The 21,698-nt window shown below is 43.7% G+C and overlaps 1 protein-coding gene across 1 annotated transcript in view; it reads right to left on the bottom strand.

Moving 5' to 3' along the window:
* Nucleotides 1-21,698, bottom strand: part of ATP8A2 (ATPase phospholipid transporting 8A2) — a 379,444-nt gene that overhangs the window by 46,573 nt on the left and 311,173 nt on the right. Inside the window, exon 12 of the mRNA XM_080799366.1 lies at nt 3,157-3,245. Coding sequence (XP_080655492.1) covers nt 3,157-3,245 — 89 coding nt within the window. The remainder of the gene's footprint in view (nt 1-3,156; nt 3,246-21,698) is intronic.

The raw sequence follows: 21,698 nt of genomic DNA on the forward strand, positions 1-21,698 counted from the left end.
CTCACTTTGCTAAGCGCTTCTAGAAAGACACATGAAAAGGTGGGCCTGCGGGTCTGCTAGGATTTAAAAGCTCTTTCAAAGTAGTTAACCACTAAAATTCAAAACAAGACAAGAGATCTGTAAGACTGGTGCAAGGCTGAGAAACGAACTGAGGATTTTGGAGGGGAGAGGGGTGGGGGGTTGGGTGAGCCTGGTGGTGGGTCTTATGGAGGGCACGTATTGCATGGAGCACTGGGTGGGGTGCATAAACAATGAAACTTGGAACATTGAAAAAATAAATTTAAAAAAAAAAATTGGTCCAAGGCAAGATGAGAAAACGTAACCGTCCCGTGAACTCGGCCCCATGTCGCTGTCATGGCACAGGCCCTTCGCGGCCCCGGGATTCTGGTTCACTTCAAACTCTCCATGGACGTCCAAGGAGAGCCAGAGCACATGATGTTTCAATAAAGAGTTGACAGTTGGAACCAAATGAAGAGTGGCTGTGGACAATCAGGTTCATGTTTTTGTTCAGTGTGCAGGAAGGGAAAAGAGAACACATTCTGGGGAGCGGAAGCTCAGAAAGAGAAATCACAGGTCACCTGAGTGGCTCAGTGGGTTAAAGCCTCTGCCTTTGGCTTGGGTCATGATCCCAGGGTCCTGGGATTGAGCCCCACATCGGGCTCTCTGCTCAGCAGGGAGCATGCTTTCTCCTCTCTCTCTCTCTCTGCCTGCCTCTCTGCCTACTTGTGATCTCTATCTGTCAAATAAATAAATAAAATCTTAAAAAAAAAAAAAAAAGAAAGAAAGAGAAATCACAGTCCTGGACAGTGGCCTCGGCAGAGGTGAGCAACTCTGAGTCTGCTTCCACCTCCCGGAGAAGCCTCTGAAATTTACTGGACCCAACAACATCTATTTCAGGTCGGGAGTATAATATAAGATAAAACCTGGGCCCCATGATCTCAGGGAAAATTCCCAGATAAGCTGGCCAGATGCTTGTCTTTGAGGAGAGTGGAGACTCTAATTTAGACATTAAATGTGTATTACAAATTGAGCATGTACTTTGGGCAAATACTGTCGGGGAAAGCCAATGTAGTCCATTCTCCCTGGCTTCCCTAAATAAAACCAGACAAAAGTACATTTCTGTAAGTGCTTCTGGAATTGAGTAGGAGTCTTCCCAGCTCAGCCCAAAGCTGCTAGAAAAGCCCACTACTCTTGGGAAGGGGCTCTTCTCTGGGCTTGTCCTGGGTAGGAGGCAGCAGGTAGGACAATGCCCAGGGTCTGCCACTGCTGGCCCCTGACCAGCACCTCCTTCGTAGTGCCCCGTCCCTTCTCCTACCTGGCTGGCAAGCTTCTTGCAAAAAGTGACTTTCACTCTTTCCATATGGTGGAGCTGGAGGCATTGTCCTTGGATTTATCCTTGCTAAAATGTAAATGGTGCTAGTTTTATAGTACTAGGGGAAACCAAAAACAAGTCCAGTTTGAAGGAATAATTTGCTTCATTGGTGACTGGTAAGTTTTACTTGGAATGGATTGGAAAAGATCCAGAAGACTGACAGGAGGTAGAGACATTGTAATCTGCAACCACTTTTTGAAAGAGTAGAAAGATACTGCTGCTAAAGTCTCACTTGGCAAATACAGAGACTCAGTAAACATTTTTTTTTTCAGGATGTTAATCAAGATAGTTGAATTAAAATAGGCTGAGAGTAATTCATAGTCACATTCCTATTCTCAATCGCTATAAATTGTAACGTGATCTGATGTAGCCAGTATCATGTTGGATTTACCTAAAACTAACCTGTCATGTAAAATTGAAGAAATTTAGCAAGGAAATATAGCGTGCCACAACTGGGCTATGTGCTACAAGAACAAATAATAGAACTAGCATTTTGTTTCAGTGCATTTATTAGATTAAGAAAACATCTTTCCTGGCTACAATAATTTCATTTTGAAGGATTCCAATTTAGCTGTTTATAGAATATGGTTTTAGCAGATAAAAGGGAAGTATTGGTAAATCAAGGCATTTAATAAGTTAGAATTATTTAATTTTTGCTAATAGTTGCAAAACTTAGTGAAGAGAAAAAAAAAAGGCACCCCAAATATGTGCTATACAATTCTCTCTCTTCCTCACTTGCTCTGCATTAGGCATCACTGGTTGTCAAGATAATGCCAAAATGAAGACTTTTTCAAAAAACATCTTTAACTGTCAGGCAAGAACAATTCTCATTGAGTGTGGGAGGAAGGGGGAGATAAAAATGAAATCTGATGTCTTTTCCTGGAAGGTTTGGATTAAAGTCTCAATTCTCTACCTCAGGGCCCCAAAATAATTATGCTTTGCCCAAAGTAAAACCAATCAAGGAGTCTCAATTTTCAGGGAAAGTTGGCAACTGTTTGTAGGAGGAATCAGCCTACCCCAAACAAAAATCAATATTATCTCTTTTGGAGTCTTCCATCTCTTTCTCGTGGATGAAATTAAAATTAACATTATCTTGGAACTTAGTTGCTTAGCTTACCTTGTGCACAAGATATTTTGGAAACAATGTATTCTGGAACATATAAGCAAATATTGAGCATGAATTATTTCCTACTTAACCTACATTATAATTTCATCTTTGTGATTAATCTTCTCATAGACCTGTACACTGACACTCTAAATAAATTATATTCGAAGGAGTTCTACTGTGAATTATTGGAAAAATGAAGAATACTTCACTCCAAGTTATTTTCTAATTTGAAATGACTTACATATACACAATTTTCATTTAAGTCTAGGATTTAAAGCCAGTTTATATTTGTGACTGCTTAGGCATTAATTTTTTATATAAGGAGAAATGAATTTTGAGTTATGCTTCCTAAATCTGATAGAAAGAATCTGTACTGAGAAACCCTACTTTAAAATCATGTACAAGCTTCATACCTATTGACCTTCACACAGCCTGTGTTAGGACTCCTCTTTGTCTATATTCTCCTATCGAGGTGAAGCACAGGTTAAAAGAAAAAAAGAAAACCACAAGAAACCCAAACCCCCAACATCCTTTACATCTGTTGCTGGCAGGTAGCAGAAGACCTGTTCCTTTAGAATATCCCACAGCATGAAATATCCTATGGTCAGGGTTCATGACAGGTGACTGCAAGGACAGATGAGCAAGACTTAGGGTGACTATGTCACTCTTCACTTACGCTCTCCAGGCTACATCTTCCATTAAACACGCTGTGGGCACCAGAAATAATCCCAGCCAGAAGTGTGCGGAGCTCAGGACCATTGTCGCCTGCAAGAAACAGGAGTGACACGTGTGTTAATACTTGTTCTTTCAAAAGCAGATGTAATTTAATCAACGTGAAACATTCCATGACACAAAAACAACAGAAAGCATTAAATTCAACCACAGTGAAAACATACACCTAAGAAGGACGTCAAAGGGACCTTGCGTAGTGAGCACCTGTTGATCTCCATCAGCTCTTCCCACCTTTTATTTTAAAAAGTGTCACTGTCTCCCTCTGTCTATAAAGTACTTTTATATAGAGGGTCTGGTCAGAATGTTGACATCAAAACCCTCCTTTAGAGAAAGCTAGAGCCAGACTCCTCTATCAGATGAACTTTACTGGGCTCCTCACATCTACTTGGCCTATCCATGAATTCATGTTTCTTCACTGCTCGGTCACTCATGGAAGAAGTACCTTAGTGCAAGACAAGGTGATTCTCAACACCCAGAAGAGGAAAAGGGATGGTTATCATCTTTGCCTTCAAGGAAACTAAAGTTGTAAGTACACACACACTCTATTGTGTGGTATTATCTACAGATTATCCTTGACTTATGATGGGGTCACATCCTAATAAACCCAACATAAACTGAAAATATCCCAAGTCAAAAATGCATTTAATACACCTAGACTGCTAGACATCATATAATTGGGTAAAGCCATCTATTACAAAATGGGCTTTTTGCCGGGGCCCCTGGATGGCTCAGTCAGTCAAGTGTCTGCCTTTGGCTCAGGTCATGAACCCAGCGTCCTGACCCATGTCGGCTCCCTACTCAGCAGGGTGTCTGCTTCTCCCTCTCTCTCTGCTATTCTCCCTGCTCATTCTCTCTCAGATAAATAAATAAAATATTTTTTTAAAAATAGTCTTTTGCCCATTTTATAATATAGTACTGATGTGGAAGACTGCACGGAGGTTCCTCAAAAAATTAAAAATAGAAATACCGTACTGATACAGTAATTTCACTACTGGGTATTTACCCAAAGAAAATAAAACACTAATTTGAAAGGTATATGCACCCTTCTATTTATTTTAGCATTATTTACAATAGTCAAGAAATGGAAGCAACCTAAGTGTTCATCCATAGATGAGTGGAGAAAGAGGATATTGTGTGTATGTACACACCTACACAATCACTCACACATAAGAAATATTACGTGGCCATAAAAAGGAATGAGATTTTTGCCATTTCTGGGCCTAGAAGTTATGCTAAGTGAAATAAGACAGAGCAAAACCAAAGGCCGTAAGTGAAAGCTTACATGTGGAATCTAAAAAAAACAAATGAACAAACAAAAATAGAAAAAAAAATCCATAAATACAGAGAACAAATTGGTGGTTGGCAGAGGGGAGAGTGGGTGGGGGATGGGCAAAACAGTCTAAGGGGAGTGGAAGGTACGGACGCCCAGTGATGGAATGACTAAGTCATGGGGATGAAGTGGACAGCATAGGGAATAGAGTCAATGCTATAGTAACAGTGCAGTACAGTGACACAGGGTAGCTATACTATGAACAGGCTTGTCAAATCACCACGTTGTACACCTAAAAATAACGTAACGTGTGTCACCCATACTTCAATAAAAAAAGAAACAGAAAACAAGACTGAAAATATAATAAAGTGTTGCCGATCTCATGTAATGTATCGAATACTGCACTGAAAGTGACTAACACATGGCTCTCTGGGTGCAGAATGGCAGTCAGTGTGTTGGTGATCTACCCTCGTGGTGATGTGGCTGGCAGGGAGCGGCCAGCCCCCAGCATCATGAGAAAGGATTGTGCCACGTACTGCTAGCCCAGGAAGAGATCCAAATTCAAAATTCCAAGTATGGTTTCTACTGAATGCGTATCACTCTCACGCCGTCATGAAGCAGAACGATCGTGAAGTTGAAAGTCCATCTAATGTCAGGGGCCATCTGGATACTAGACACCATGGAATATGATATGGATCACGATCACATTTTATGGGCTTTCAGAACGCTAGAAAGCTGGTAAGACTTCTTAAAGAAGATAGAATGTGAGATGTGTCCAGAAAGATAAACAGGATTTCCAGAGCTGAAGAGGGGCAGGGGTGGGGGGGTGGGGGGTTGGGGTGGGGGAGAGTAGTTCCAAGAGGAGGGCTGAAGGACAGGCACTGCCTTTGATGAGATTTACTTGTTCCTGGAATGCTGAGTCACAGTCAGTTTCCGGTGGAGGGCTTTAAGAAATAGAGTTGCAAGGCCAAGTTAAATGTCAGGCAAGGAGTTGAAAAGAGAATTTAGGGCAGTAACAGAGGGAGGGATAACTTTGCACTGAAAGAAACAGGGGTGGGGGCGTCTAGAATCCTTGGAGTTTGGTTTCCAGTGAGCACGGCCAGGAGCATGGAGCTGGCAAGCTGGCCTGGAAGAGTGGGCTACTTAGAAAGGGGACCAAAGTGACAGAACAGAACACTTTACATTCCTTGGTTTGCTTTTCTGGACACCTCACCATGTGGTTCTGCTGGAACAGACAGGTTTTGCCAGAACTCATTATGAAGTGGTACAAAGCTTTCCAAGGGTAGGTGGGCAGTGGGGCTGAGGCACATGTAGGGTGGGGGACACTTGAAGGGAGTTGGTAGGGCTGAAAATCAAAGGGGGCTCAGGGTAGCCCTCTTCAAGTGTGAAAGGGTAGGGTTCACCCTGAGCCCAGTGTGGCATACAAGCTTCAACTCTTTCTCTGGTTTCTGTCTTCCGTTCTGGGGGTCCGGCCACACCCACCGAGGTCCTTGTTGGGCTATCTGACTGCACCTGAGCAGGGTTTCTGTCTCTGTGCTTGTCCCCACAGCTTCTCCGCCTGCACCCCAAAACCCATGCCTGACCATGCCCATCTTGTCTCTGAACGCTGGCACATGGCTCAGCGTGGTACTCGAAACTTGACCACGATGACTCTGAGAAGCAATGAGGTCTGGGGCAGAGCCGAACTCTACCCTGGCATTGGACTTGCTTTCATTTTCTAAAACAAGAGTGCTGGTTTTCTGAAAGAGCCATTTTAAACCTCAAAACTATGTGAGTACATTGTGCCCCATTGACTGTATCTCACCAAGTTCGTCCTAAGGAAATGAGAAAAGATCAGAAGTAGCAAGTGTAAGAATATCCACATAGTGCTACTACCAAAGAAAGAAAGAAAGAAACGTCCAAGAACAGGGCTTAAGCTATGGTGGTCCCTACACACAGTGGGCCTCTGTACAGCAATGAGAGTGACTGGGAATCGTATTTGTCGACGTGGAGAAAGGTCATGCTATACTATAGCTAAGGAAACCTCCAGGGCCTGACACCTCTTACAACAGACCTATCACAGCAATGGGGAGAGCAGCAAAACAGCATAATTAGGCCAAATCTCGAAACTGAACTTGAGATGCTATGTCCTGATGCAATCCACTGCAAGTTATCGTGTCTTTAAGTCTTAAGCATTATACATGTATCTATATATTAATATAGATCCTAATTTTTGTGAGTCCTGCTCTAGCATTTCCTTACCTTTCACAGACATGTTCTGGGACTTCAAAAACAATGAGTGGCCCCGGCTTTGGGGGACTTGAGACTACCACCCCCTTTCATATGGGCGTGCTTGCATGTTCAGGAAAAACGCATGGAACGGCACGGCAGAAGGAGTATGATTGCTGACTATTGCTGGCATATCTCTTTGGCCATTTTTTTTAATCTACAGAAAACATGTCTTCCTCACATGAGAGAAACATTTGCTTCAAGCCCACCCTCCATCCCTCAACTCCCTCTGTAAGTCCAGCCTTCCACCGACAGCCTTCTGGCTTCTGGGCGGGGCGGTGTGCGGTGTGAAAAGTTAGTGGTGGGTGATTGACATGGTCACATGATATGGGTTTTTTCAAAAAGCATCCCCTCTGCTCTTGAAAAAGTATATTCAACCTCCAGGAGGATAAAGAAATGTTTGCAGGGGGGGTTATAACTTAAACACACTAAAATGCACAAATCTTAAGGATTTAGTTCAGAGTTGTGACGAATGTCTACATCTTTATAAGTACACCTGTATGTGCCAACAGAATATTCAGCCCCTGCCCAGATTCAGCACTATAGTTATTTTGCCTATTTTCGAATTTGATCTAAATGGGAAAGTACTCATAGTTTTGAATCTGGCTTCATTCACCTAACATGGTGCCTTTGAGATTCATCTATGTTCTCGTGTGTGTCAATAATTCACTTAAAAAAATTTTTTTTTTAAGATTTTATTTATTTATTTGATAGAGATTACAAGTAGGCAGAGAGGCAGGCAGAGAGAGAGGAGGAAGCAGGCTTCCCGCTGAGCAGAGAGCCCGATGCGGGGCTCGATCCCAGGACCCTGGGATCATGACCTGAGCTGAGGCAGAGGCTTAACCCATTGAGCCACCCAGGTGCCCCCCCCCAAATTTTTTTTTGAATAGTATTCTCTCACGTGAATATGTCATAATTTGTCTAGCCAGTCTCCTATGAATGGACATTTGGGTTCCTTCTAGTTTGGGGCTATTATTAAGAATAAGGCTGCTCTCCACATGTTTGTACAAGTCATTTTGTGTGCATATGTTTCTGCTTCTGTGGGGTACACACCTGGAAATGGGGTGGCTCTGTCATATGGAAAGTGCAGGCAGACCTCAGAGATATTGTGGGTTCGGTTCCAGACCACTGCCATAAAGTGAATATTGCAATAAAGCAAGTCAAATGGATTTTTTGGTTTCCCAGTGTATATAAAAGTTAGGTGTACAACTATATTGTAGTCTGTTAAGTGTACAATAGCATTATGTCTTAAAAAACAATGCACATGCCTTAATTTAAAAGTACCTCATTGCTAAGGAATAACTGATTTGAGCTTTCAGCGAGTTGTAATCTTTTTGCTGGCGGAGGGTCCAGCCTCCGTGTCAGTGGCTGCTGACTGACCAGGGTGGAGGACGCTGAAGGCTGGGGCAGGGGGAGGAGTTTCTTAGAGACAACAATGGAGTTTGCGGCACTGAGTCACTCTTCCTCTCATGAACGATTTCTCTGTAGCATGTGATGCTATTTGTTAGCATTTTACTCACAGTAGAACTTCTTTCAGAATTAGAGTCAATCCGGGGCGCCTGGGTGGCTCAGTGGTTAAAGCCGCTGCCTTCGGCTCAGGTCATGATCCCAGCGTCCTGGGATCGAGCCCCGCATCGGGCTCTCTGCTCAGCAGGGAGCCTGCTTCCTCCCTTCTCTCTCTGCCTGCCTCTCTGCCTACTTGTGATCTGTCTGTCAAATAAATAAATAAAATCTTTAAAAAAAAAAAAAAAGAATTAGAGTCAATCCTGTCAAACCCTGCTGCTGCTTTCTCAGCTAAATTGTTGTAAGATTCTAAATCCTTTGTGGTCATTGCAACATTCTTCATGGCATCCTCACCAGGAGCAGATTCCAGCTCAAGAATCCACTTTCCTGGCTCATCCACGACAAGCAGCTCCTTGTCCGTCCAAGTCTGATCATGAGACAGCAGCAGTGCGGGCCCAGTTTCTCACCCCACTTCTAACTCCAGTTCTCTTGCTATTTCTACCACCTCTGCAATGACTGCCTCCGCGGACGCCCTGAACCCCTCCAAGTCCTCCAGGAGGGTGGGAACCAACCTCTCCCAAACTCCAGTGAATGTGGATATTTTGACCTCTTCCCATCAATCATGAATGTTCTTAAAAGCATCTAGAATGTTGAATCCTTTCCAGAAGGTTTTCAATGGACTTTGCTGAGATCTATCAGAGGAATCGGTTTCTATGACAGTGAGAGCTTTTCAAAAATATTTCTTCAATAAATAGACTCGAGAGTTGAAATTATTCCCTGATCTGTGACCCAGAGGCAAAGTAAGCAAATGCTGTTGGGAAAATGGCACCCATAGGCTTGCTCAAGGCAGGGTGGCCACAGACCTTCAGTTTGTAAAAGGCGCAGGATCTGTGAAGCACAAGACGAGGTATGCTTGTATTGATTACCCTTTAAGAAATGGCCCATGTGTCCACTGAGGCAGTTGTATGAGTGATGGATGAGGGATGAGGGATGAGCATTCCTCTTGTTCCACGTCTTCACCACATTTGGTATTGTCAGTCATTTCTATTTGAGTGGTTCACTGTGGTAATGACATTGGGCCTGTGGGGTCTACTCTGACAAACATTATCATCATCACATGGACAACTCAGACAGAAGCCACGGGCCTGGGGGCCTTCCCCAGTGCCTGGCAGGGCAGCTGCGACAAAGTTAAAAGCTCCAGAAAGAAAACTCTGAAGCCAACACAAGCTCCACTCACCACACTCCATCCCCACCCAAGGGAGGGAACTCTTATTTCAGGGCATGTAGAATGGGGTGATTTTTAAAAAATCTGTGGAAAACATTTAAACTCTTATTTACTCCCTACCAGGTAAGGAGACAGCTCCCAATTTTCCCAAACAGGCTGTTTGGGAAAGAGAGAAAGGTGAGGCTTGACATCCCCTGGATTATTAACTTATCCTTTTCCAGCTAGTGGTCATTTTGATTTCCCATTTTGCTCCTTAGCACCCCATTTTAGAGACCACTGATTTCCTGAGGCGGTTTTTTGAATGAGAAGATAATTCTTACCACATAGCACGGGGCCTGGTACACAAAATTAAGGCAAGGAAATAAGCTATCACTGTTCGGAAATGTGGGACTCATGTCCAAAGTGAGGTCAGGTTTAAAACTGGTTGTGTATAATTTTAAAAATATGCGGTCTGTACTCTCTTCTACCTTCGAGAACAAAAGAAGTGACATTCACTGAAGACATGCATGTAGCCTCTGTCTTTTGTGTTTTGGGGCAGTTGTCCTACAGGGGGGCTGGGGAGGGCTGCAGGGACACCATGGTACCAGTTCTGACTCTTCTTCTATAGAGGTGGGCCTGCTGGTTTCCAGAAATTATGCTGTGGGTCTGAGTGTCTGCAGCACAGTGCTTACTTCGTGTGTTTATAGACAATTTCAACAATTACTATTTCTAGATTGTGATTCTCGTGTGGTTGCACAGAAAGGCAAAAGAGTTACTGTGTTGTCACAGAAAGTTATCCATTTTTCTGAGAGAAAAATTGGATACCTCACAGTTACAACTACTGTGGTAATTTGGAATATTAGGTTCAACGTTAAGGCGCAGTATTTAGGACAGATACCAATAAAGATGGCCCATTTCACCTATTCACCATCTGAGTGACAGGCCCCTAGAAGAGAGATGAGTGTCCCTCATCATGATTATGAGTAGCTGGCTCCTGACTCTAGAAGGTTCAGAGACCCAGCGGCTGGCTCCTGGTATAGCTAAAGCTGCCCTCTTGTCCTTACAGAGCCCAGGGCTCTGGAACAGAGAGGGGCTGCTTCACTTCACTCATTCCTTGGCTGCCTGGTGTCAGAATACACACCCTTGTGACACAGCCTATGGGTCACCTGCTCTTCCTACGGTAGAATAAGAATGTGTTTCACTCATTCCTCCTCCCACAGAAGTGTATGAAATCAACGTCTTGAATCAAGAGCTTGGCAGGGGGACTGCTGAGGAAGGGCATCTGAAAGACCAAAGAGAGTGAGCAGCAGGTGTTTCTCGAAAAGCTGAGGGGCTGGGAGGGCTTCTGTGGGGGCCTGGATTGCACGGTCTTCAAGACCACTGTCTGTCAGCTTTGGCTGCCCTAACAGCATGCCAGCGACTGTGGGCATGGACCGCAGACATGTATCCTCAGAGTTCTGGAGGCTGGACATCCGGGATCAGGGTGCCAGAGTGGCTGGCTTCTTGTGAAAGTTCTCTTCCTGGTCCACAGAAGGCTGCCTTCTCACTGTGCTCACGTGACATGTGTATGCGCGTGTGCGTGTGTGCATGCATGCGTGTGTATATGTCTGCATGCACCCATGCAAGGAGGGAGGAGGAGGGAGAGGGAGCAAGCTCTCTGATGTCTCCACTTATGAGGGCACTGCTCCCATCACGAGGGCCCCCACCCCCACCACATGACCTCATCTAAACCTAATCACCTCTCAAAGTCCCCATCTCCAAATACCATCACATGAAGGGTGAGGGCTTCAGTATATGAATTCTAGGGGGCCACAAACATTCAGTCCATAAGAAGCACAGACAGTCCGCCCGGATGCCAATCCCAGATCTGCCACATATTCTTCTTTAACAACGATGCCTGGGTTTCTTCCTTTGTAAAATGGTAAAAATACTTTCTCATTAGGGATTCCCTGAGGCCTAAATGAATTAATAAACGTAAAGCAAGATAAAAAGTGCGTGGCACATGTTAAGTACTAGACACATTCCTGTAACTACCTACTTCCTTGTATGCTATTGAGATAAGCCCAAATCTTACTTGGATATCCTAGAAGTGGACAGTAGTGATGCAAGTGATTCTTCAGTGAGCTTTGAGGGCAAACTGGGTGACGAGATTCTGCTCCAACTGTCGGGTGGTTTACCCACCACTGCTCTCAGGGGGGTGGATGGGTTGAACAGTATGATGCAGAATTCCCAAATTCTATTGCAAATAGGTTCCTCATTGGTGACGAGAGGCAAGTGTTCACAGTGAAAATAGCTAAGCAGTGAAATAGTCAAATTCTACTCTTTCTGTTCAGCTATAAGCACTGCTCATTTGTGCTCACTGCCGACACGGTGCCTTCTATTTTTAACCCATCAAGGTGAACTTCCTATCATGACACCAGGCTGGGCACTTCTCTTATCTCTACAGAACACTACTCAGAGCATGGACTCAGCTGTCGCTCGACAATGATGAAAGATGTCCATTGATAACTTTGTGCCCGAGTAGAAAAAAGAACAGCTGCTAACTGTTCGTGAAAAATGTTCTCCATGTGGGTGCATGTCAGAAGGCTAACTATGGTCCCTGCCTGAGTCCTGTGTCCCAGGAAGCTGGGAAAATTCTCAAGCCAGACTCTGTTAAAGAGCCTAAGCTGCTCCCACGGGGCTGAGGAGTGAGTGAGCTCTCTGCAGTCATAGAGAAGTAAACAGCTATAGAATAAGCAGCCCACAACCATCCTTATCCTTAGCACAGATGGGAAGGAATTCAGAGCTGGAAGATCCTGGAGATCGTGTCAGCCTTTAGGTTTTTCTGTGGGCTCTTTGGTGGCAGGAACCACAACTAAAAACATAAAATCATTGTTTGGGGGGATGATAAAAACTTCTGCCCCAGGAGATGACCTTAAAGGTACATAAGGCCGGCAGCCACTCATGTGGAGTGACAGGAGTAACCTTGGGAAGGAGTGTCTCCTCAGCTTGTGCACTTGAAATCAGCGAAGAGGCAGACAATGGGGACTGCACAATTAATAGACTGCATACACTCTCACACACATATCCTAAACATGAGACATTTTATCTCACTGAAAAGTCCTCATTAATCACTCCTTTGTGCATTTAGAATACTTTTAAAAATGCTAATATGACCTGGAAGATTTGTGTAGTCTAAATTAGAGTAAAACCACAGGATAAATAAGACATATCATCCTAGATCTCCAGTCTCACCTGAAGATTTGAAAAATAGATCATTTCATGTTAAAACCAAGAAAAGAGGATAAGAGGAAGATGGCAGCAGAGCAGGAAGACCCTAGGTTTGTCTCTTCCCACAGACACAACTAGCCAACTATGAAATCATCCTATATACTCCAGAAATCGACGTGAAGACTGGAAGGACAAACTCCACAACTAAAGGCAGAGAAGAGGCCACATCAAAGAAGCTAGAAAGTACAGAGCTATGGCTTGGGAAATAGATTGTGGCCACTGTAATGGGGAGGGATCCATGGTTGCAAAGGACAAGAGACAGACTAGCCGATAGGGGAACAAGCACATGGGGAAAAAGAATCCCCAGAGCAATTGGCTTGGGAAGCTAGAGGGTCTGAATTTCATGAATTCTTGTAATCAACAGGGATTAAAGTTTTGGGTTTTAAAGATCAGCAGGCTTGGTTCTAGGAGAGCTCAGAGGGCACTGTGCTGTTCTCTTGGAGAAAAGGAAGGGCAACAGCCCACAGACATACAGTGTGGAAACAGGGATCTGAAGAGCTCCTGGGGCACACAGTAGGGAGATTACTCACTCATCTTGGAGCACATCCCAGAGAGACAAGCATTCATGGACAGACTGCTCAGAGAACAAAGGAACAGGCCAGTGCCATTTCCTTCCCCTGCCCCTCAGCATAAGCCCAGGGCCACCTGCAGGAATCAGCAGAATGCTGACTCTCACTATACGCTAGTGGAACACCCCCACTCAGTCATGCTCCCTCAGTCCCAGCATGGTGGGGGGGACCTCCCCCGGAAGACTGGCCCAAACCCCTGCCAACACCACATCTTCTGACTAGGGAGTTTTGCAAGGCCTCAGTACCAGGGAGAGTGAGGACAGGCCTCATTTCCCAAGCAGACCAGAACACATCAAGTTAAAACATACCACATTTAGGCCAGGGACTAAGTACTGCCCACAATAAGCAATGAGAGCCTCTGGAGATGACTAGCTCGAAGGAACAAGTGGTCAGGTCACAATAGCAGAGTGCATGCAGCACACACTGGAGACACTTCCAGAAGCACCAGGCCTTGGGGAATAGGGGATACTACACAGCAGGGCACCACAGCATCCTTCTTCATAAAGCCACTATCCTCAAAAACAGGAGACAGAGCCGACTTTCCTAACACAGAGGAAAAGGCACAGAGACTTAGACAAAATGAGAAGAGAGAGGGATTTGTCTCAAACAAAAGAACAAGACAAGGTCACAGGTGGACACCCAAATGCAACAGAAAAAAATAACGAGGCTGATGGAGAATTTAAAGCACTGGGCATGAGAAAAGAATGGAGGACATCAATGAGACAGTTAACACAGACATAAGGAATAACACAGCTGAGAGGAAAGAGGGCTCAATAATGAAATGAGAAACACACTTGATGGAATAAACAGCAGGTGGGAAGAAGCAGAATGATTAATGGCCTACAAGACAGAGTAGTAGAAAGTAAGCAAGCTGAACAAAAGAGAAAAAAAGAATTATGCAAATGAGAATAGACTTACAGAAGTCAGTGACTCCACCAGATGTATTAACATTCATATTATAGGAGTCCCGGAAGAAGAAGAGAGAGAAACCGGCCTAGAGAATTTATTTGAAAAATGGTAACTGAAAACTTCCCTAATCTGTGGAAGAAAACAGATATCCAGATCTAGGAGGCACAGAGAACCACTAACAGAATCAATAAAAGCAGATCCACACTTTTGGATGGATTACAAATGTAATTAATTTGGATTAATTATAATATGTCTCACATATTGTAATTAAAGACATATTGTAATTAAAATGGCAAAATATGGTGATAAATATTAAATGCTCCAAGAAGACAGTTATCAGCAGATTTTTCAACAGAAACTTTGCAAGCTAAAAGTGGCATGATATATATTCAGAGTAGTGAGTAGGAAAAACTTGTAGCCAAGAATAATCAATCCAGCCAGGCTATCATTCAGAATAGAAGGAGAGATAAAAGAGTTTGCCAGACAAATAGAAACTAAAGGAGTTCATGACCATTAAACCAGCCTTGCATGAAATACTAAAAGGGGTCTCTCTGAGTGGAAACGAAAGGCCAAAAACCACAGTGTGAAGGTAGGAAACACAAAAGCAGTACAAATGAGTATTTCTGTAAAAAAACAGTCAAGGAACTCACCAAATAAAAGGATATAAAATATGACACCATATACCTAAGATGTGGGGAGGACAGGAGTAAAGAATGGGTTCAAACTCAAATGACCATCAAGTTAATATAGGCTGCTATGTGCAGAAGATGCTATATACGAACCTAATGGTAACCACAAATCAAAATCCACTAGTAAATATGCAAAGAATAAAGAGAAAGAAATCCAAAAATATCACTAAAGAATTTCAGCAAACTATGAAAGAGAGAAAGGACAGACCAGAGAAAAATCTTCAGAAACACTCACGAAACCAGCAATAAAATGGCAATAAATACATATCAATAATTACTCTGAATGCAAACAGACAAACACTCCAATCGAAAGACACAGGATGTCAGAATGGATTAAAAAAAAAAGAGCCATCTATATGCTGCCTACAAGAGACTCACTTCAGACCTACAGACACCTGCAGTCTGAAAGCAGGGAAATGGAGAAACATCTATCATGCCAATGAATTATCAAAAGAAATCAGAGTAGCAAAAATAACATGGGACAAAATAGACTTTAAAACAAAGACTATAACAGGAGACAAAGAAAGACATTATATAATAATAAAGGGAAAAATCCAACAAGAAGATATAACAATTATAAATATTTATGCTCCCAACATAGGAGCACCCAAATGTATAAAGCTATTAAAAACAAACACAAAGGAACTAATTGATAATGCTACAATATTAGTAGGGGACTTTAACCTCCACTTACATCAAGGGACAGATCATTTAAACAGAAAATCAACAAGGAAACCATGGCTTTGAATGACAGTCTAGACCAGATGGATTTAACAGATATATTCAGAACATTCAACCCCAAACAGCAGATTACACATTCTTTTCAAATACACATGGAACATTCTCTAGAACAGATCACATGTTAGCCCACAAAACAATTCTCAACAAATTCAGGAAGATCAAAGTCATACCATGTACCTTTTTTGACCACAACACTATGAGCCTAAAAGTCAACAAGAAAAGCTCTGGAAAGACCACAAGTACACAGAGGTTAAATAACATGCTACCAAACAGTGAATGGGTCAACCAGGAAATAAAAGAAAAAATTAAAATGTACACAGAAGCAAATGAAAATGGAAACAAAAACATAATGATCCCAAACCTTTGGGATGCAGCAAAAGCAGTTCTAAGAGGGAAGTTTATAGCAATGCAGGCCTACCTGAAGAAGCAAGAAAAATCTCGAATAACCTAACTTTATGCTTAAAGGAGCTAGAAAAAGAATAAATGAAACCTTAAACCCGCAGAAAGGAAATAATAAAGATTACAGCAGAAATAAATGATACAGAAAATAAAACCAAGAACATTTTTTGCAATAAATGTGAATGACTCTTTCCCCCAAAACCAGACTCTTCAGATCAGTATGATATTTGAGATGCAATGCCACAGGATACATCCCCAGGCTTCCCTGGGGGGATGCTTGTCTTCTCTTTCCTCCACTGTCAGGGGTGTTCCATGAACAAGTTTCAGGAAAGTGTAGTGAACAGTCACAAAAGCATGTCTGGGTTTGAAAATAATTTGTACATTAGATGGCCAATCAGCAGACATAGGACATTCCCAGGAGCCGTAAGTAGGAGCTTACTAGGGGTGGAAGCAGGGGTGGGGGCAGATATGGAAAGCCCTTGATTCACCAAGCTTTAACTATATCACACTTTTGCTCAGATCCAGGCTTTGGAAGGCTCTTGATCACTGCAGTGGATCAAGGTTTCTCTGCTTCCTACCCTGCTGGGATAGTCCTTGGGGTGTTTCTCAATCTATATCCCAGAATAGAGATCCATGACCAAAAAGATTCTCTGGAGGAGAGCAATAACTCCTTGGTATACAGACACTGTGCTCCATTGCCTCACAAAGTCACAATGAACATTTACCAAGACACTGGAGTTCTAGAACCCAGTGTCGTGGCCTTGGGCTAACGCCTTACTGCTCCTGCAGGGATCTTCCCTGCCACTGAATATGGTTGTGAAGAATGAGGGCTTTGGATTCAGAGGGACCTGGGATATGCCTCTAAGCTTCAGACCATGACACTTACGCGGGGTTGATTAACGTCTCTGTGCCTCAGTTTCCTCCACTGTAGAACCAAGAGGGCAGCAGGACCTCCCTCCCAGGGCTGTCGTGCCCGGTATTCTGTGTTCATCTACATTTCATTTCACCTAAATCCCTGAGAAGTCCCGGGCTTACCCTTTAAAATTAAGTATGGACGTCTTCCTTCCTTCAGCTCTGCCTTGTTTCCCCCACCGCCAAACATGTGCACAGTGTCTTGTGCTGATCCTGAAGCAGCTCTGACTGTAAAAATGACCCAAGGTGGAGCAAATGAGCTCAGTGGCTGGTGCATGGCACCCGGTCGTCGGAGCCCCTGCCAGCTGGCCTCGGTCCCCCCTAGGCTGGCCTTCTCACAGCACAACAATCCGGGGACCCCTCGATGAGACATTTTCTCCAATGTTTTCTTTAACTCTGACAACTGCAACTGAAATTTAGCAGCAGCGTGTAGCCCCTCAGGGACGCCTTCTACATATTTCTCTTCTTTCTCCTTCACTCTTGTTGTTACTTTTTACCGCTCCTCCACACTGTAGTTCAGATTTCCTTTTTTTTTTTTTAATAGAAAAAAAAAGTTCTGGAGGAAGCGGGGGAGAGGGAGACTTGATTTAATCAAGTTTTCTTGGTAAGCAAATGAGTATTCCAAAATACCCATCCCAGTATCAAATTAAGAAATTAAAGTAATGCAGGGCACCTGGGTGGCTCAGATGGTTGGGCATCTGCCTTCGGCTCAGGTCATGGTCTCGGGGTCCTGGGATCGAGCCCCACATGGGGCTCCCAGGTTGGCAAGAAGCCTGCTTCCCTCCCTGCTCTCTGCCTGCCTCTGCCTACTTGGGATCTCTGTCTGTCAAGTAAATAAATAAAATCTTAAAAAAAAAAAGAAATTAAAATAATGCTTTCTACCCTTCTGGTAGATTTCTTTCACAAAACTATGAGCCTCACAGCAACACCTGACCTGCCTGCCTTCCTCAGCAGTTTCTGAGCTGTGTCATTCTGTGTCAACCTCTTCGTTACTCACAAGAGACCCAAAGAGGAAGGGAGCAGACTCCTCTAAGGCTACAGCCACAGGCTTCTACACACATGGACATAGTGCAGAGCATTTGGTTAAACTCTGTGTTCAACTCTGACACGTCGTGACAGTGCTGGCTGCCCTTCCATGCTCACGGGTACAATCTGCAATACTTGCAAACTCCCAGCAAGGGCATTCCACACACTATAAAGGTATATTATTACTGTAAAACCAGCCCTCATGTCTTCCCAACCCTTCCCTAGCATTTTCTATCTTCCTTAAAGACACCACTGGCCTTGAGCCCAAGTGGGAGATGGGCCTTTATTTGAGCTTCTACTCTCTTCCACGGAACATCTCTTCCTGGGTACTCCCATGTATGTTATTTCTAAGCCCCACAAAAGCACCTGCAAGAGAGAAACTAATTGTTTCCATTTTATAGATGACGCAACTAAGACTCAGTGGTTAAGCGACCAGTTCTGGGTCACATGTAAAGGATCTGAGTTGGAATTTGAACCCAGGTCTCTCTGACTCTAGAGCCAGGGGGCCTACCTGTCCCAAGGAACGAGAACCATATTCTTAACAGACAATGGCTGTGCTGTCTACTTGTAATGGACTTGTATTTTATTATGATCTGTTTGTATTTCAGTAACTTTCCTTTTAATTAATTACAAGACTTTATGTTTGTATAATCCAGCTTCCATTTTTAGCTCAGAAATTCTAGTCTGACTTTACATAAATCCATTCTTTCATTACATTTCTGACCCTTACCTTTTTCTATTCTGCTTGAAATGAAATGTTTTTAAAATGATATATTTATCTCCCCGAGATTAAGAGTCTCTTATGGTTTGTCTCCCTCCCTGGTCATTTTTCATCTCATTTTCTTCCCTCCCTACCTAAGAGACTCTTAATCTCAGGGAATAAACTGAGGGTTACTGGGGGTGTGGGGGGTAGGGATGGGGTGGCTGGGTGATGGACATTGGGGAGGGTATATACTATGGTGAGCGCTGTGAAATGTGTAGGCCTGATGGTTCACAGACCTGTACCCCTGAGGCAAATAATACATTATATGTTAATTTTAAAAAGATAAATAAAAATAAAAAATAAGATGATACATTAACATAATGTAGTTATAATTGAAGTATTTCACGGGAATGTTGTCATTTCCCCAGCACAGAGCAGCTGTGCTGAGCAAGGCGTGATGTGTCTTCACTCAATAAAGCATAGGCTACCACGTCTTGGTGCTAATAAACAACATGGTGCCTGTCTGCTAATGGACGGCCCACAATCTATTACACAGGCCGCAGGAGCCTGGCTGACTCCGTCAGGGGAGCACACGATTCTTGATCTCAGGTTGTGAGTTCGAGGCCCGCACTGGGTGTAGAGATTACTTAAAACAAACACACAATAAAAAGGCTGAAGGATCTGTTGGGATTTCATGGTTTCTCATGATTTCTCAGTAGGACAAGTCTTATGAATTGATACCCATGAAGCAAAAATAATACCTTGGCCTTCAAAGCATCCCAGAGGGCATCGAAAGATTAGGAAATAATCACTTTCATAAAACGGAAGTAATATGAGTGAGGAGAGGAGGCCTCCAGTTGATGGCCCAGCAGGTCTTTAGAGATTTCTGGCTTAACTATACCGACGGTCTTATGGCTCTGCGGCTCCACAGAGATAGTCTCCAGTACAGGGATCGCAGAGCATCCCAGATGTGCTCTGTGTTCAAACCTATTTGCTTGGACACACATGCTCATGTTCCTGTAAGTCTGGGTGGCAGGGTCTCCCCAGCCCCACTCTGCTCAGACCCTGCCCAAGAGGCAACACGACAGAGGCTGGACGTGAAGAATCCCACAGTACTGGGATTCTGGAGAACTAGACAGTACTGGAGAACTAGAGACCAAATGGTTGAGCATCCTGTGCATCAGCAGGGCAGTGTGGGGGACAGGAGGGGTGAGCATGAAGGGTGGAGGGATGGGGAGGGTGTGGGAACGGCTGACCAGGGTGTGGCCCTCCTTATTGTGCTGCCAGTAGTCCCTGTTTTCCACCACATGCACACATAGCTCCCAGGGTGACAAGCAAAACTTTTAAAAACTTGTAGAAGAAAATGTCGAAGAATACCCTTACGACCTTGACTAGCTTTGAGAAAATTTGATACAAAACAGCAGAAACCATGAAGGAAAGAGATAAGTTTGACTGCATTACCACAAAAGCTTCACATTAAAAGACACTAGTTTCAAGAAAAGCCACGGATTGAGAGATTCCTAGTGCACATTCCATTCTTGGCTATATACTCCAGGGAAACTCACACGGGTCCACAGATATGGACAGGAAAAGTTTGCTGTAGTACTTTCGGTAAAGGAAAAAAAAGGCACTTAAATGTTTATCAATAGGAGAATAAATAAATTTTGGCATATTTACATAACTGTAAAGAGCATTAAAATAAGTGAACTACAATTATTTCACTATGAGTAAACATCAAAAGCAGTTTTGAAAGAAACCCCAAAACAGGGTGCCTGGGTGGCTCAGAGGGTTAAGCCTCTGCCTTCAGCTCAGGTCATGATCTCAGGGTCCTGGGATCGAGCCCCACATCGGGCTCTCTGCTCAGCGGGGGGCCTGCTTCTTCCTCTCTCTCTGCCTGCCTGCTTGTGATCTCTCTCTCTCTGTCAAATAGATAAATAAAATCTTTTAATTAAAAAAAAAAAAAAGAAAGAAAGAAACCCCCAAACAACCCAGTGTTGAAGAGAAGGATCTATATGACACAATCTGTATAAGGTTTCAAAACCCTGCACAACTCAACACTGTGTATTGTTTATATGTGCATGAAAATAGTTTATATGTGCATGAAAATAGTAAGAAGTCACGAGAGTATTTCTAGCTCAAGGTGAACAAGATTGGGAGGGACAATCTTGGGAGGGCCACCAGGGTCCTCAACAATATGGTTAACATTTTATCTTTCAAAAAGAGATGAAGCAAGTGCATGTTAATATTTAAGTAGGCTGGGTATTGGATTCCGTGATTTGTCCCTGCACAGGCAAGTCGTCACAATGTTGAGAAATTCCATTTTTAGGCCACAGGGGCAGCAGCATACGATGCAGCTGAGTGTAGCCCGGTACCAAGTGTTAGATTCAAAGGCGGGTGAGGGGCGTTGGCCAGGTATGAATTCACAAAGTTCATTTCCACATGTGATGCTGCGAGGATGTTCCCCACATGGGGAGCTAGAGGCACCGGCTTGTCCTCCAGCAGATTCTGGTTGGCAGAGGAGGAGAAGATAGATCTGTTGAAGGCAAAGTAGTCTATAAGAGGTATGCTGGTGTGGGGTTCAGTGGGATTCTATTTAGTTGCAAGGAATGAGAAGCCCTCCCACCAGAAGAGCTGGAACAAAGACCCAAGTTGGGAGTGATGGGAGCATACTCTGCAAGAAAAAAATGTGCTTGGGTTTTGGCCATGTGTAGGGAGGCAGCCTGAATGTCGGCCTGGGGAGTTTAGATTTAATTCCGAAGACAAGAAAAAGCCACAGAAGGTGTTTGGAACAGGTATCATGAATCAAGACACTAGTTTATGGGAGCCATCAAAGTGAGGGCAGAACCTAGAAGGCCAAAACAGGGCCAGGGAGACAAAGGAGAAGTAGCCAGGGAGACAAAGGAGAGCCTCCAAGGGTAGGAGGCACAACAGAGGAGGTGGAAGCTTCTGGAGTGAGGGGAAGCAGCAGGAGCCAGCAAGGAAGGGGAAGATGGACCAAAGGGGAGACTGACTGGCTCTAACTG

The sequence above is a fragment of the Martes martes genome (assembly GCF_963455335.1).
Source record: "Martes martes genome assembly, chromosome: 3".
Lineage (NCBI taxonomy): Eukaryota > Metazoa > Chordata > Mammalia > Carnivora > Mustelidae > Martes > Martes martes.